General features: G+C 47.5%; 1 protein-coding gene across 19 annotated transcripts in view; it reads right to left on the reverse strand.

Moving 5' to 3' along the window:
• LRRFIP1 (LRR binding FLII interacting protein 1) overlaps positions 1–17,507 on the reverse strand; it is a 196,769-nt gene that overhangs the window by 67,970 nt on the left and 111,292 nt on the right. For 14 of the 19 annotated variants that reach the window (XM_036769027.1, XM_036769026.1, XM_036769025.1 and 11 more), the window contains exons 3-6: positions 10,725–10,742; positions 3,258–3,305; positions 808–852; positions 87–137 (exon numbers count right to left, since the gene is read on the reverse strand). The exons of 2 other annotated variants lie outside the window; for them this stretch is intronic. In XM_036769027.1, the coding sequence (XP_036624922.1) occupies positions 87–137; positions 808–852; positions 3,258–3,305; positions 10,725–10,742 (162 nt within the window). The remainder of the gene's footprint in view (positions 1–86; positions 138–807; positions 853–3,257; positions 3,306–10,724; positions 10,743–17,507) is intronic. 3 more of the 19 variants (XM_036769022.1, XM_036769015.1, XM_036769011.1) reach the window with 2 other exon arrangements.

Raw genomic sequence — 17,507 nt, forward strand, 5'->3', positions numbered from 1 at the left:
TAAAGATTCTTGGTTTTCTGATGAGAAAACAGAAAGTTTCCACAAGGTGTAAGTAAGCGTGCACACTAAATAATTTGGTTACTGACCCTTAGGCTTCCGCGACTACCCACTGACATGCGCTCATCTTCATCAGAAGCCTATTGGAAAAGAAAGGATGAAAAGAAACACATGAAACGGCAGAAATAACACAAGTGATGACCTCCACGCCAACAGTCTCAGGGGGAAACAAAACAAACCCCACAGCTGATTTACACCAGGACAGAATCAGATTCGAGCTAATGATTAAGGGGGTCAAATTCATGAATCAGGGGAAGGACATATCACAATGAGAGCTAATACCTTCACTCCCAAGGAGGAAAGCACATGGATCCCAAATAATTCATTAGACCTGCTCGTGATCTTGGGACATACCTGTCGACATCTGATTCTGCCTGGATCTTCTATGTTCACTTTCTTAAAATGAAATCTTTTAACTGCACGTGGCAGCTTATAAATGCACATATTCGGTATTTCATAAAAACTCCTTCTTTCCATTAGGCAAAGGGAAAAAATGGGGGAACACACAGGCTGCCACCCATACCTTGTTAATAACCAACACTTCCGAGCAAAAACACCAAAAAGTTAAGGCAAAACGTCCATAGCGACTTTCCCAGTATTCGCCTAAGTCATGGCTCATACTTAACCACAGGATCAGTCACTTCCTTCCAAGAGGACCGTGGAAGTAAATGTTTATGCTAGCAACCACAAGCACAAATAAGACATCAGTTCTGGGCGAAGACCTAAGGAAGGAACAAAGACTGTACTAACCGATGGATTTCTTCGGAATCTATGAGAGTATCGCTCGCTCTCTTCCTAACGAAGCAAAGGAAGAAAGAACAGTAAAAGGTTGAAAGCAGAAATGTCAAAAATGCTTTGGGGGAAAAAAGAAGCTTGATATTCTAAGAAAGAGCTTTAATGAGACAAAACAATCTAATAGCTGGGATTAACTTCCCTAAAAGAAGCTATAATCTGCCTCCTGTGTTTCATTTTTCTTTGGGGTATTTTTTTTTTGGCAACATAACATTTCTGCCATGAATGTCAAATGACTGGTTTGGGGGGGGGCTTCCTTCTTTTCTTTCTCTTTTCTTCTTTCTTTGTTAATCTAATTATAACAGACGACCTCAGAAGGGGATTGTGGGGGCAGTAAAAGCAGCCAGAGGCAGGTACCATTGAAAGGGATGGGGGCAGAAGCTCTGTGGGGGCGGTGGGGCTCTGCACTCCAGTGTGAATTACCCAGGGAAGTGAGCCTGGATGCTGAAATTAATTGACTTGGCCCATTCATTGCTGGCAGTGCACGTTACCCTTTCTTTACTAGTGAACAGATATGCCCACAGTTCCCCTGGAAGTTGTTGACAAGGGCATAAAACAGTTTTTCCTCCCTACCAATAGAAGGCACCTGCTTTTTTTGTTTGTTTTTCTGTTGTCCTATACCAGGCACTGCCCTGCCATCTCTGACACCAAGCGCTCTCATGATTCTATGAGAAAAACTGAGTCTCCCTTTCCAAAACCTGTTGCATGCCACATGGCATGGTGGAGGGCAGCTCCTTCTCACTAAGACAGCTGCACTGGCCTAGACATTCATTACTGCGAGATCATCTTTTTTTTTTGAGAGTCAGCTTCAGAGTGATCCCCAGAGAATGGGAGAGCTCTGGTTAACTGAATATGCTGCTTAACCTCTCTACGGTATAACTCCAGCAATGACGGAGGCTGGGATTACATTGGCACAAGGAACTCCTTCTGCCAAAGCAGGTCAGCACTTTCTCTTCAATTTACAGGCTCAGAGAACTGCGGGAGAGGGAAAGGGGGAGGGGGCAGTGAGGTGTGAATGGACACGGTATCTACAAAGGCTGCGGCTTGACTCCTGGCTTTGAGGAGGGCTCTCTATCCGCTACTCACTGCCGCTAACCAACTATCCAATTTCAAAGAATCCCCACAAAAACTACACTGACATGTTCCCCTATAAATCTGAATCAATTCAGGATTCGGCAATCCCTTAAAGCAAAGGTGTCAACCTCACAGCCTAAACTCCAATTCAGCCAGATTAAGATGTAATTGGAAAATATTCAACAAAATAAATAAAAATACAATACAGGTAATGCTAATTTGGGGCTTTCACCCCTGCCTTAAAGGAGGCCATTATCTTCCTATGGTCCTAAAGACAACCATTGGGCTCTTTCAGTTTAGGGAGAGTTTTGGCAAACTGGAGTTACTTATACACACTCCTTTAAATGAACATCAAATCTTAAGCTCGTTGGATCATGAAGTCATTTTATATCACCTAGGTGAGGCAGAAGAATGAATCTGAGATATTAATAGCACATGCTGTCACCTGGTGGGGGAGGGGAAAGGGCAGAGGAAAGCAGACTGACTCCATTGGTTGGACTATGACCCAATTAGTTTTACAGATCAGATCTTATTTTTAAAAAAGAATCATTTCTCAAGTTAAAAACCACAGTTAAAACTAGACAGCAGAGGGCCATCCTCACCTGCAGTGCTCAGAGCTAACTGAATGTCTCATCCCTTCTCCTTCACTCTGAGCATAGTACAGACTCCTTCAAAAAATGCCCCAAATCCAGACTCTTCTGGAGTCGAACTCGCCTCGCACTTTTCCCTTGGCCTCACTTTGTACATACTAAGACTTCTGCTGAGTCTGGCCTACATAGAGATATAGGGGATGGGGAGCTTTGGGCCAAGCATTTCGTGGGATCTTTGCTAAGCCTCCCTTTAGTGCTAATGCTGGGACCTGGCATGACACAGGCCCGTTCCCAATCACTGCTAGAAGGATCTATGCAGGCTTAGTCTGTAAAGCTCTACGTGGAGCTCAGAAAATACTGTGCTTATGAGGAGCCTGGGGATTGGCAACCATGGCTCACCCCCTGACCGTCCATGCTGCAATGTAATGATCACTCCAATTACTCACATAAATGAATAACAAATCGCCACTGTTTTAAATGTCACCGGGGTTCCATTTTGGCTTTCTAATGGGGCTCACTGAATTTTCTCAGGGGAAGGAAAGGAAAAAGATAAATTGCAAAATGATTCCGTGAACAAATGCAGCATTCAGAATATCGGATTTCTCAGGATGCCATAATCCTACTAAGAAGCCCATCAATCTTTAAACTCAACTCAAGGTCAGGAGAGACCTACAGAATTAAAGGCAGAAGAATGAAATGATAAACCATTCGGGATCTGTAAAACCTGGTATTTAAAAAGCGTACCATCCACTGCTCGATGTCACCCCATTTTGTTTCCAGCCCATAATATTTCTATAGATAGAAAGGAAAGAAAATTAGGTAAGAAACATCAGCGCTCCAGCGTCCCCACATGCAATTCTAGAGCGCTGCCTGGCCCACCCCACAGATCCCGAGAGCAGGAGATCACACACAGCCAGCCAGCATGCTACCACTAGCAAACAGCATGGTGAGGTCAGGGAGGGAGAAGGGGCCTGTTATTTTGGGGAGCCGTCCCATTTGTCAGAAGGGCCCCTGAGCAAAAGGATCTCCCTTTTCTCTTTCTCCTCTCCATCCCTTTTTGTGCCAAGAACATGAAAAGGGAGTAAGAAGCCCCTCCAAAAGTGCTGCCGGAGGGTCTGAGGTTTAAATGGAAGCCATCGTTTCAAGCAAACATATTTATCAAGAGAAGTGTAAGCCAAGAGCTCCTTTGGGGGGATGCCAGCAGAATGGGGCAAGAAGGGGTTGAGCCCCCAGCTGACTTCCCGGCTGAACCTCGGAGCACTGGCTATTCCAGTGTCAAAATCCAGGCCCAGGAGGAATCTGGCCTTGACATTTTATTGTATGTTAAGGAGGCCTCATTGCATGGGTTATGAGCCTGGGGTCCACCCATTCCTAAAGATTTCAAGGAATTTATGATCTTGGATGGGGGAAAAATGGCATCTTTATTTTAACAATTGGTTTCTTTGTGAGTCTATGTAATTTTTTTCCTATGCATTTAAAAACGTGCCTCTGAGAAGGGGGCCATGGGCTTCTCTATACTGCTCAAGGCATCCCTACACACCTCAAATGGTGAAGAGTCCCAGCTGGAGGGTGGAGCAAAAAGATGGAGGCTCTCCAGGTGGAGTCTGGGGCGAGGCTTCTCCACTCCCTCCATTCCCTACCTTGCTTGGATTAGAGGGTGACCTCCCAAGGAAGGAATGGAGTGTGAAATGGCTAAAAACTCCAAGATAGGTAGAGAGAGGAGGACTAGGCTGTGGTCCTAGGGTATAACCCTCTTCCGTAAGACCAAGCAGAAGCAATAATTCAGTAAAAAGTTGGACTGATGTCACAAGTTGGACCGACATTGGAGATCCCTTAAGAAATGATTGCTTCCAAATTGGGCATCCTTCAGCCCTGGGCTGGGCCTCAGTTTCTCTTTCTCTAAAATGAAGGGGTTGATCTGTTGGCCTCTGAGGTGCCTTCCAGCTCCAGGACTGCCTGTGATTTCCATGACCAAAGGCACCTGCATATTGCAACTTCAACTCCCAGAAAGAAAACCAAGAGAGGACCAGCCTCCTGCTATGGTCGGCCTTGTATGGCTAGTTTTCTGTTCCCTCCCAGGACTCGGGAGTTTGAAAACAAGTGAGTCCTGAACTCTCCAAACCCCCCAGTTTGGGGACTTGTTTGTGATTGCAGGAGCACATGGCTGCTATTTTTGGCCTGGTTGCTATGTGGCAGGCAGACTACAACCTCCCTGGCCTAAAATGGTCGGATTTCTTTCTTTCGGTGACAATGGGTAACGCAGGCAGCGAGGAGGAAAAAGCCAGCAGGGTGATGTAAATGGGATTTAAAAATACACTGAGATGGGGAACAGAGGAAAAGTCCCCCTGGGAGGGGGAGTGGTGATCCTTGGAGGCAGGACAGTGGAGGTCCTGGGGGATGGGAGAATGGGAGTCCTGGGGGGTAGAAGAGTGGGGGTCCTGGGAGGTGGGAGAGTTGGGGATCCTGGGGGGTGGGAGAGAGGGGGTCCTTGGGGCCAGGGCCAGTGGATTGTAGTGGCTCCAACAAAAGAGAGGGATTCTAAAGACCATGTTAGCTCTGCCCCGACCTGCTCACAGTCTGGAGAGCCAATCACTTTCCTGCTCTGGGGTTCAGGTTATACATGGGTAAAGTAGGTTTATCTGTGGCCCTGCTGGCTCTCACATGGTCCTTGTAAAGATAATAGTTGATAACATGGATGGAGGGAGTTCGAGGTTATTAGAAGAAAGACCTTCTCGACACCCAAAGGGTCCTGCTGAAGGCAGGGAAAGGATTTCAACTTCCCTTCATTTCCATACATTAAATGGGAAGCTTGATACCACTCAAACTGTTAGCTGTGTGACCCTGAGAGAGCCAGCTAAACTCTCTGAGCCTCAGTTTCCTGGGGCCGGACCAGCCAGCCTCCGAGGCCCTTCCAGTGCTTGCCTGATGATCCTGGGCTGTAAAAGGAGGGCTGAGTCTAGGTCCTCAAGGGCCCTGCAAGCTCCAGGCACTGAATCTGCTGGCCTCAGTTTCCCAAACTGTAAAAGGGGGATCATGGCAGCACTTACAAGAGATAGTATTTATAAAGTACTCAGCCCAATGCCTGGCATGCAGTAGGCACTTAATAAATGCTTATTCCCTTCCCTTCCACTCCAACACTGATCCTTTGACCCATAATAAATTATGGATACTGACAATAGAAAGAAATCATTTAAAAAACCCAACAAAAACCTAGCTTATGGCAGGTTATTCACAGTTTGTGAACAACTAGCCTCATCCAGATGCAAAGAGGCCAAAGGGGAAATACGGAGGACAATTAATCACATAGCTTTATATACTGTTTTCTACTGTCCATCCATCCATCCTTCCTCCCTCCCTCCCTCCCTTCTGCTGGATAACCTTACAAAAGGTTGCAGAGCCACTGCAAGAAATATTTAGAGGTCCTATTTGCACATGTTAATCGGGCCGGTGGCATCTGCTCGACGGCCCCCCCTCCCCCAGCCCCAGCACTACCAAGAGCGGTGGGAAAGTAGGAAGGTGCCCAGCAGGCCCCGGGAGGTGGATGTTAGCAGCAGCGGCAGCCCAAGCTTGTAGTGGGGTTAGCAGTGGGATAGACAAGGCAAGCCCAGTGGGAGACAGCAGGGGCCCAACTTTCAGAAATAGTTCTAACTGGACGGAAGGAACCAAGGCAATAATCACTAGGCCAGCCTGCCTAGGGCCACGGCCTAGAGAAAACTTTGATCACGACAGTGCCCATGGAGATTCTCTATCTTCAAGGCGTCCAATTCCAAAATCTACGTCATGCTCGGCCACTGCCCTCGGTTACCATTCTGGCAGTAGGTCTGAGAACTGTGTGTCCGAGGGGATGGCTTTGGGTCTGTGGCACCATGGGCAGGGCCTGGACCCTCTCTGAGCCTCAGTCTCCTCACATGTGAAATGATGGGGATAGAGATGTAGGAGAATGTGTACTAGACCTGGGGCGAGACCGCCCGGGTTAGGTTCCCAGCTCTGTTAGTGATGTCTGGCTGTGTGGCCTTGGGCAAATGGCTGAGGGAGAGAAGAGAGAGGAAGGAGGGGAAGGAGAACAGAGAGAAGGGAAAAGAGAAGAGAGGAAAGAAAGAAGGAGGGAGAGGACAGAGAGGGGAGGAAGGAAAAAAGAGAGGAGAAAAAGGGAAAGAGAAGGAAAGGGAGAGAGGAGGAGGGAAAGGGGGGAGGGCAGGAGGGGGGAAAGAGAGGGGAGAGAGGAGGGAGGGAGGGACATACATATGAGAAAGAGTGGGGACAGGAAGGATGGAAAGAGGGAGGGAGAAAGAGAGAGAAGGGAAGAGGGGGAGGGAGGAGAGGAAAGGGAGGGAGAGAGGCAGGGAGAAAGAGAGGGAGGGAGGGGAGGGAGGGGGAGAGAGAGAGAGAGAGGGAGAGAGAGAGAGACAGATAGACAGACAGACAGACAGACATGGGGGAGGGAGGGAGAGAATAGAGGGAGGGAAAGGGGGAGGGAGGAGAGGAGAGGGAGGTAGGGAGGCAGGGAGAAAGAGAGGGAGGGAGGGGGAAGGAGGGGGAGAGAGAGACAGATAGACAGACAGACAGACATGGGGGGAGGGAGGGAGAGAATAGAGGGAGGGAAAGGGGGAGGGAAGGACAGACAGATGAGAAAGAGAGAGGGAAAGAAGTGTGGAGGGGAAACAGAGGGAGGAAGAGAGAGCTGGACCTCCCATGGCCTGAAGCCAGCTCTAGAGTCAGGGGCCAAGACATGGAGTGACTATCTGGGTAGCCTGGTCTCAGTATCAATAAATTATAACCTCTCTGTGTATCCAGGACTCAATTATATTACAACAGACCTGTCGCTCACTGCTTTTTGCTCCCTTCACCATTCAATAATGGTCTATCCTGCCCACTCAGTGAGCACCGAATTAGAGGCGCCGAGGCCTGCTGACGCCTCCATGTTGCTACTTTCCTCTTGGACCTCGTCAAAGACAATGGCCAGTGAGCAGTGAGTGAACTTCTCATCATACCTGAGGCTCAACCCATCCCTGGTTGGTTCCTAGCAGTGGTTTTGCTGGAAGGAAGCAAACCCAAGAGTTTAGAGGACCCAGTTATGGACTGATGGTAGAAAGGACTGATGCTGGCCATGGGAGCCTGAAAGGTCTGGCCATGAATCCCTCCTCAGATACTGGCTCATTCTGTGATGTAACTGAGTCACTTCTCTTGCTTCAGTTCCCTGAAGTGAAATGAAGGCATTGGACAAGATGGTCTCTAAGGTTCTTTCTGGCTAGAAATCCAGGAACTCTCTGAATAGGAAGTGGACTCACCACTTACTTCCTGGATGCCCCCGACTTCTGTAGGTCTGTTTCCTCCAATGGAAAATGAGGGAGCAGGCCTCCATCATCTTGAGGGTCCAGTTCTAATTTATGATCCCAGGACTTTGATTTTGGATGGGCCAGATTGTTTAGGTGACTTAACTGAGGACAAATGGCAATTAAAAAAAAAATCCCCAATCCGACAAAGCACAGGAAAACACCCTTAGTTCTAAATAGGGAAATGTGACTCAGCCTTTCGCATGAAGACGCCCGTCTTCTCAAGCGTGGGCCTCAATGAACAAACCCAGCCATGACTTCATTCTGGGTAACATCTGGCATCACAGGCTGGGTTCTCTCTCTGGGTCTCCTCCCAGAGGAGCCCAGCTCGGCCTCTTGACCTCTAGAAGTCACTGGGGTTCACAGAATGGGAGGAGTCGGGGTTGAGGCAATCACTGAAAGCCACCATGTTTCCTGCTTCCTGCGACTTCCTGAATATGAAATGGCGAATGGGGTAGGAAACAGGGCTGATAGGCTCATTCTGCAGCCGGTAAATACATTTGCTCAGCTCTGCCATGGTCCCAACAGCCTTAAAGAAAACTTGGAGCTGAGACCAACGGTGCTCTGTTGGTAGATGAACATATGATGTACCACAGGAGAGGGGAGGGTCAAATGTCCTGATTTTTAAGTAAGAAAAGGGGCTGGATTTTTCAAAGGATCCTCTGTAAAGTTTGGCTTCAGTTCCTGACCAAATCAGATTAGAACTGGGCAGGACCTTGGAAACCTTTTGGTGAACCTCCTCCTTTCCCCCTGAGGCCCAGAGTAGTAAAATGACTTTAGAATCAGAGACCTTAGGTTTGGATGCTGGCTCTGACACTTACTTACTACCACAATGTGTGACCTTGGGCCAGTCATTTCATATTTCTTTGCCCGAGGTTCCTCATTTGCAAAATGAAGGAGATGAGATCTTAGGCCCCTTCTAGCTGATTGTTCTTTCAGCTAAATTGATGGTGTTATGACTGTGGCCCAGGTCATACAAGTACTATGCAGCACAACTGTGATCCAGCTTTCTTTTCACTACAAAAGGAAGGAGTGATGGCTCCTAACCAGCATGTGTGCATCCAGAACAAATCACTCCAGACTGAGCTCACCGCCTTTCTGAACAGGGTTACCAGATTCGTTAATCAAAGGAATGCCTTGAAGAGAGTCCACCAGGACTCCAGCAAAGCATCCAATGGCTCTCACAATGTCCTTGGGAGAAGATCAAGGGACGTGGCCTCAATCAGCCTCCAACTCAAGTGGGACTATCAATCCCTACATAAGGGTCCCTGAGGGCCGCATGGTGACTTAGTTTTAAGATGTAATGGTTTTATTGTATTTTTATTTTGTCAAGTATTTCCCAATTATGTTTTAAGCCTCATCTTTGACACTGGTGGCCTAAAAGACAATTAGGTGAATTTGGAACTGGCTGAAAGATCAAACCAAAGGTGTTGATTAGTGGACCGATGTCACCCTGAAGGTAGGTCTTTAGCAGAGTGCCACAAGGATCTGATCTTGGCCCTATTTTGTTTAATATGTGTATCAATAACTTGGATAAGTGATGGCAGACTTATCAAATTTGTGGATGACACTGAGAGGCATAACCAATAAAATGAATGATAAAAATGGGAAACAAAAAAAATCAATGAAGCAGATGACAACAGTGAATGTAATCTAACACAAAGGAATTTAACAAGAATAAATGTCAAGTATTACCCTAGGGTTCAAAAAACCAATTGTACTTGTACAGGATGGGGGAGAAATGACTAGACAGTGGTTCATGTGAAAAGATACAGGGGGTCTGGCAAACTGCAAAATCATTGTGAGCCAGCAGTGTTGTGGAAGCCAGAAAAGCAAATGAAAGCTTCGGCCATGTTAATTAATATCAGAAGAACATCCAGGCTGAGGGACGCGCCTGTCCTGCTGTATTCTTCCTTGGTGAGAAAATGTGGAGCCCTCACCATATTCAGTTGGGGGTCATATTTTAGGAAAGATGTGGATAATCTGAAGGGCCCCTTGAGGGGTGCCTAGGCTCAAAAGGGGCCTTGAAACCATGCCCCAAAATCAGTTTATGAAATTAGGAATGTTTGGCCTGGAAAAGGGAAGGCTTGGGGAGGGATGTGAACATGTGAAGAAGCAAGGGGCAGTTTTCACCATGATACAAGGAGAAATTTCCTTACAGAGTTGTACAAATTGGGACAGGAGGCATCAGGAGAAAGTGGGTTCCCCTCACGACTGGAGACCACAGTCCCTTCAGGCTCTGAGGTGCTGGGTTTATTTTTCCCCTTTCTTTAAAGCAGGCTACAAGACAGAAATGTCACCCAGACTTCTCATGGTTCCTATACGGTGACAAATTTTTGCCAAGAATTGTGTATCAAATGTATGATTTTTACAAGTTTTGCTGCAGTAACTGCGATGCTGTGAGCCGTCCTAGGGCTATGAATTCTCAATTTTACGATGAAAATCAATTTCTACAAAAGAATTCAATTATTCAGAAATTCGTCTTGCAGGAATGGGCCCAAAGAGGTGGTATGGGCATCCGGCTGGTAGGGACAAAACCCCAAAATAACCCACCCTAAGTCTCAGCCTGGCTAAATGCCAGTAGAACATCTTTGGCCTTGTTTCCTCACTCGTCAAAAGGCACAGCAAGACCCGCCATACTTACCTTTCATGGCTGTTGTGACGATTGAATGGAACAATGCCAAAGAAATCCCTACGCTGTTATTTTATAAAACAAAACAGTCCCACACTGGGGGCCGGGTTCAAAGCAACTCGCACATTCAGCATAAACTTTTGTGTGTCTTGGGTTAAGGAAGTTATTTCTAAGAGGTGTTCAGGGCCTTAGCAAGGAACACAAGGCACATGCAGGTCAGAAAAGCGATGCTCGAGCAAAGCCTACCTTTTGAACCTGATAGATCTAGAGGAGAAAGAGAAAGGAAAACAAAAGAAAGAAACAAAAGTTGACGTCATTTACAAAGTAGGACACGTAACCCAGGGAAGAAATGGCGACAAACAGGAAGAATGGCAGCACTCTGAAAAAAAGACATCGGTGGAATTCCGCTTTCCTGAAGGAATCTCAGCCCAGCTTCAAGAGGTAATCATTCCCCCAAGGACCTCCTTCCACTGGACTCTGATCAGCACCCTGGAGGTTGGAGAGCTCCCTGGAATCTCTAGGGGGCTCGGGGGATTCTCAGGCTCCCTTTCTCAAGCAGACGCTCAGCTGAGCCAGGTGTTAACCCTCATGGGCGAAGTTTCTTTTCATTTCCCCTCCAAAGCGTTACCAGGACCCAAACTGCAAAGCACCTTCTCTAATGCCAAGGGATGCCTTTCCAAACCAAGCAAGGATCAAATCCAGTGATTTCTCAGATTTCCAAACAGCTTTTGAATCCCAAAAAGATATTTAGACTCGAGTATAGCAAATAACCAGGATGTGAAGGAGAGGGGCGACATTATAATGTTCTGATTTATGCAGGCCACAGGAAGCAGAAGAGGAGCATTCAGTATGCCAATTGGATTTAAGTAGAAGAGGAGGACAAGGATACCTGTGATAGGTAACTCCCAGGTGAGGACATTCCATCTACCAATGCAAGTAGGCATCTCTCTGCAACTTATCACCTCATTTAGAGAGTTGTGTAGGGCACCGAGAGGTTGAGTTACTTGTTCAGGATCATACAACTGGTATGTGTCAAAGGTAGGACTTGAACCCAGGTTCTAGTGGCTTCAAGGCCAGCTCTCAGCTTACTATACAGCCCTCCCTGCCTCTCTTAAGATGAATACCAAAAGGATAAGTATGGCATATTTTCTTGCACTGACATAGCTACCTAAAACATTTCCACTTTTGTAGTGAGTCCGTGCAGAGATGTAGACATGGGTCAGGTCCATAAGCCAAGAAGCCACCCTTAAAGATCACAAGTCTCAGACATGTACTGATGCATCTGGGAGCAGCTAATTTAAGTTATGTCAGTGGTCAATTGGCTCGGCTAGTCCCCATCTAAGTTAGCTTTCCTTCCTCTAATGTAAACTAACCTAACCAGACCCATTCCTACAAAGCCAGGTGGGGGGGACGACTTCTTCCATTTTCCCAGACAGCCTTATTCCCCATTACATGATTCCAGACCACTCGGGGGCCCTGGATGTTCTTTCTCCACTGGACTCCCTCTGTTGTCTACGGCCCTCTGAAAATTTGTACAGGGATTGACTCAGATGGACACCTCCCATGAACTGGGCAGTGCAAGGGCTCTATTCCTCCTAAGAGTACTGCTTTTACTCCCTGGTGGTCCTTCCTCAACACGGGAATCTGCCCTTTTTTGTGCGTTGTAGGTGAAGCCTAGAGACCCCTACTCTTAATACTGTTTTTAAATGCAAAAAAACCCAAGGTAACCAAAGGCTGGGCATCTAAGTGGCACTGTGGATAGAGTGCCAGGTCTGCAGTCAGGAAGACCCAAGCTGAAATCTAGCCTCAGACACTTACTAGCCATGTGACCCTGGGCAAGTTGCTTCACCCTGTTTGCCTCAGTTTCCTCATCTGTAAAGTGAGCTGGAGAAGGAACCGCTTTAGAATCTCTGACAAGAAAATTCCAAATGGGGTCATGAAGAGTCGGATGTGACTGAAACACCTAAACAATCATGATGGAATTTTTTCCTATCCAAATTTACAGACTCCCTTAAGTCCATCCACAGACTCCTAAGCCCACGTACCCCAAGTTAAAAACTCCTGTTTTAAAGGAAACTTACATAGGCAGACAAACCGTAGCAACAATTTAAGCAGCAAAGAGTTAAGTCTGCCAGCCACTGAATTTAAAGACATTCTGCCTGGGAGCATGCAGTGACCACGGCCTGCCTATGCAAGGCAGAACAAAACGGCTCTTCCCCAGGAGGCTGACCAACAATCCTTGTGACTCCTCTTAACCACTGTGTGGGGTCACATACATATAAATGTCATACATACGCTGCCATCGCCAAATATAGGCCTTTCAGTGACAAGGAAGTAGGGTGGCAGTGAATAGGCAGTTAAAAAAAATGAAGCACTGATTAAACACCTACTATGCGCAGGCACCCTTCTAGGTACCAGGGACACAATATCAAAGAATGAAGAATCCAAGGCTTGGAACGCACAAGGCTTATGGTGAAACGCAAAATGATCACGAACTTTAAATAAATGAAGCTCTCTACTATTTTCAAATCTGCCAGGGAAATGGAGGCTAATATGTGTGTATCTGCTCAACTCTTGATCTGTGTGGCAATGCACTACAAGAGCTCAATTCTTCCTCCTGTCATGATCTCTAATAAATACTTCTTTTATCTACAGGTTCTCAAAAACATTTCCAAGGCTCCTTTCCCAAGGACAATACAAAAGAAAGTGACCCTGCCAGGACTTTGTTTATTCCCTCTTTGAAAAGGGCAAAGTGTTTTGGCTTACAGGTTATCTCAGGTACCACGGTATTGAAAGACGCCTGTGTTCCATGGCCTAGGGCGCTTCGTGCCAATGGTCTCTGACATCTGGGCAGCCTCACGGGGCTGGCGGTCTTCACAGGAGTAATCTCCTGTGTCAGATTTGGGGCTGCACGCCATGTGACCCAAAGTCCAGGAAGAGTCTCAACAGCATCCTCGTGGCCTACATCTGTTCATTTGAAAAATAAGAAACCTGACACACAACACAAATCTAACCTGTTAGAAGCTGTTATTTGAGCCCCCCTTTGCTTTCTTGATGTGAGGCCCAGATCAGGCCCTTTTTCAATCCCTCACTTGGACTACTGCCAAAGGCTGCTGATCGGCGCCCTCCAGCTCTAGGTAGGGGCCTAAGTCACTGAGCGGGTCAGACTCAATAGTCTCTGAGCTCTTAGTAAGTGTCCTCAGCCCGAATCAAGGAAATGGAGCCAGGGATCACAATCCGAGGTTATTCTGTTCCAATTCGACAGCTTACTGAGCAAGGGTTTTTAAAATGGCTAAGAATTTAGCTGTATTAAAATATATATATATATATATATATATATATATCACCTACTGTGTGCTAAGCGCTTTATAATTCTTCTCTCACCTGATCCTCCCTAAAGCCCTGGGAGGAAGGTGCTACTATTATCTCCAATTTAGAGATGGGGAAACTGAGCCAAACAGAGGTAAAGTGACTTGCCCAGGGTCACACAGCTAAACTGTGTCTACGACAGGATTTGAACTCAGGTCTTCCTGACTCCAGGCCCTGGGTTCGGTCTGTTGTGCCTCCTAGCTGTTTAAGAGTGATTATTTTTTAATGTCACCAGGCTGATAAGAAGCCAGTGACTGCTTCTGGCTCCGTCACGAATAAGAAGCGCTAACAGAAAAATGCATTTAGGGGGTTTTCCATTGAAGGCCAAAAGGGGCATTTTCTTTTAAGGGGGGCGAGCCCCTTTGGAGATGTCTGCCGAGGTGGGGGGCTCAATTCTTTCTAAATATCCCCCTCTGAAACACACTCTGCCAGAAGCAGGATTTTGAATTTGAATTTGAAAACTACACATTTTCCTGTATAGTCAGTAAGGTGCTGTGATAGCGGCCTCAGAGTCAGGAAGACCTGGGTTCGAGCCGCCCCTGTCCTGGCTCTGTGACCCTGGCAAAGTCGCTTCAATGCTCAATGCCCCACACGACTCTCTGAGGCTATAAATTACAGAGAGAGTGCTGACCTGCCCTGGGAGAGGGACCTTCCTTCCCTGGGAGTTCCCCAGATCAATGAAATAATAACATTAATATAGTGCTTTAAGGTTTGCAAAGTGTCATCTCCTCTGATCTTCCCAACAACCCCAGGACGTAAGCTCTTAGGATCCCCATTCCACAGGTAAGGAAACTGAGGCAGAGGGGTGAAATGGCCCATCTAGGGTCGCGCAGCTAGCAGGTATTCCTGACTCCAAGAGCAGAGCTCTATCCAGCACCGCATGCTGCTGTCTACACTGTCCCCACCATCTAATTACATCATTTGAAGCCTAAATACATCTTCTACATATAATGTAATTTGTCCTGGTTTTGTAAAGTTTTCAATAACTGCCTTTCTCAGAGCCTGAGACGAATCCTCACCACGGTTCTCAGCACACCACAAAAGCCAAAATACGCGGTCTTCCGTGTCTCTGCCGTTCATTCCCCACAGGCCCTAACTCACTGGCTGCACCTGCGAACGAAACCACCTGCCAGGAGAACCGCTAATCGGAGACGAGAGCTGAAGCCTGAGGCTGAGTCCCCCGCTACCAAAACTGGCTGGGCCGCCAAATCGGGGGCTAAGTTCTTCTGACAGCTGTCCCTCTGGATACGAATCAGGCACCTGGAGGGTGCCACCACGTCTCCCAAGTGGCCTTGGAGAGCGATGCAGGGATGGCGAGATCCGAGAGGTGACGGCATGGTCCAATTCGCGACTGGCCTTTGCTCTCGGTCAAGGAGAATGAGCTCTGGGCTGGAAAGGTCAGAACCAACGTGGCCCATAGGGAGCTGGTGCCCAAGGTGAGGAAGAGGGCCCTCAGGGGCCCGAGATGAGCTCAAGGCCCCCAGCCCGAGGGCTGCTGAGGGAACCCGCAGGGGGGACTCCACTGAGAGCGCTGAAGGGTTATGGGAAGGGCGGCCGCGCAGGACCAGAGAAAGGCAAATGTCCTGGTTTTCCACAAAGGGAAGAGAATGTGCATGGAGTCTGCAACCGGAGGTCAGTGAGGTTGACCGATTCCTGGCAGATGTCAGACTTGATCATTAAAGAGGGTGTTGGCAAGGGGTGCATACGAGGGAAGCAGCGACCACAGAGATAGCGAGGCTTCCCCGGGAAGCGGGCATGGCAGAATGAGACCGTTTCCTTTCTGTGATAGGAACTGTGTATACATCATCTACTTAGATTTCAGCAACAGCATCTGACAAACTTTCTTGTACTATCTGCGACAGAGCGGTGGGGAACAGACCAGAGTGCAATGAGGTTGGAAAATGGTTTGATGCCCACGTGGAAGGTCTCCAGTGAGATGCCACAGGGATCTATGCTTGAGCCTATGCTGTTCCTGTCTTTATCAGTGTATATCAGATCTGAAGATGACACATAGCTGGGCAGGATGGTCAACACACACTTTACGGGCTGGAATCTAACGAGATGAGATTCGTTAAAGTTCTGCCCTTGAGTTCAGAGATAAACTTTCCAAGCACAAGATGGGAATTCTGGTCAGACAGTGGTCCGCATGAAAAAGATCTGGGTGTTCCAGGGAACCGCAAGCCCTCTAGTAATCAATAGTAGAAAGGTCAGTCGAGAAGGCTCATGCTGTCTCTGAGTCCCCATCACCTCCAGCCTGAACAACGTTGTAACCGCCTCTTCATGGGACTCCAGATCCTGCCTCCACAGCGCTGTCAAAATTAATCTTCCTAACGTTCAAGTCTGACTACATCACTCCAGTAAATTTCTACGGCTCCCTATTGACCTCAGGACAAAATACAAACTTCGGAGGTTGGCATTTCAACCCAGTCCACCCTTCTATTCATTGATGCACATTTATTAAGCACCTACTGTATGCCGGGCTGGGTGCTAACCACTGAAAATAGAGGGAAAGGCAAAAGACAGTCCTTGCCCTCGAGGAGGCCCCAGTCTAAAGTGAGCTCCCATGTCGTTCAAGGCTCCGCTTCAAAGAACTGGGGATGTTTGGACAGGAAGAGGCCCAGGTTGTGCATCAAGCATCTGGAGGAGAAATCAACCTGAACAGCGTGGCCCTGAGAGCAGAACTAGAGGGAGCTGGAGGAGATGGCAAACAGGCCAATTCAAGGACTTCCTAATAACATCCTGTGCTGAATATCCCCAGGATGGTCAGAGGCATTTGGAGAAAACTAAAACACTTATAAGAATATACATACACTTAGGAGAAATCAATGACTGCTCTGGCTGGGTCCCGCCATGGAATTTCCCAAATGGCCCAGCCAGCTCTTCTATTCCTCATTAGCTGTGGACTCAGCTCAGTGTCTGTCCAAGACACCAGTCCTAATGGGCAGACTCCATGGAGGCCATGCAGCTGCGTGCCCGAACCTTAGCAAGGCTCCCTGGCTTCTCTTTGTGTGAATCATGGAGCCTATCTCCTTTATGGACATGGGTCTCATGGAGAAGATCCCGGGGTGCTCTGGGCTTCAGCTCCAATGAGACATGGGCTTTTGTGAACAACAGGGGGGAACCTCTTTGGTTCTGACTTAGCATTGGCCATCCTCTGCCACTCGGCGCTTACATTGGGGGGTTCTGTTTGATGCTAAGCGCGACCTTGATGACCCCAGGATTGCTGAATAAAGTCACTGTAGTGACTGAGTCTAGCAGGAAATCTGGCGTGATCTTACTGAGAGATTCCTGGTTTGAGAAGAGCCTGAGATGTTGCATTTTTCTCTTCCAAATCCATTTTAAAAATCCATAAACGATAAACCTGGCAGGACCCTATGTTCTTTTAAAATACATTTTGGCTAAAGGTTTCATTAATAACACTGACCAAGAATTCCTCCAACTGAATCTGAATCTGCACAGTAACTTTTACACTGAAATCAATGAATTTCAATCTACAGACTATGGTCGGTTTTTCTCCTCCTAAATCCTTACACCCTCTCTGGGCCTGATCTGCCACTGAGGCAGCTGGATAGCACAGTGGAGAGCGTGCTGGACCTGAATTCGAATCCCAGCTCATACACTTACTAGATGTGGTCCATATTGAGTAAGTCACTTCATGCC

Source organism: Trichosurus vulpecula, chromosome 7 (genome assembly GCF_011100635.1).
Source record: "Trichosurus vulpecula isolate mTriVul1 chromosome 7, mTriVul1.pri, whole genome shotgun sequence".
NCBI classification, from domain to species: Eukaryota; Metazoa; Chordata; class Mammalia; order Diprotodontia; family Phalangeridae; genus Trichosurus; species Trichosurus vulpecula.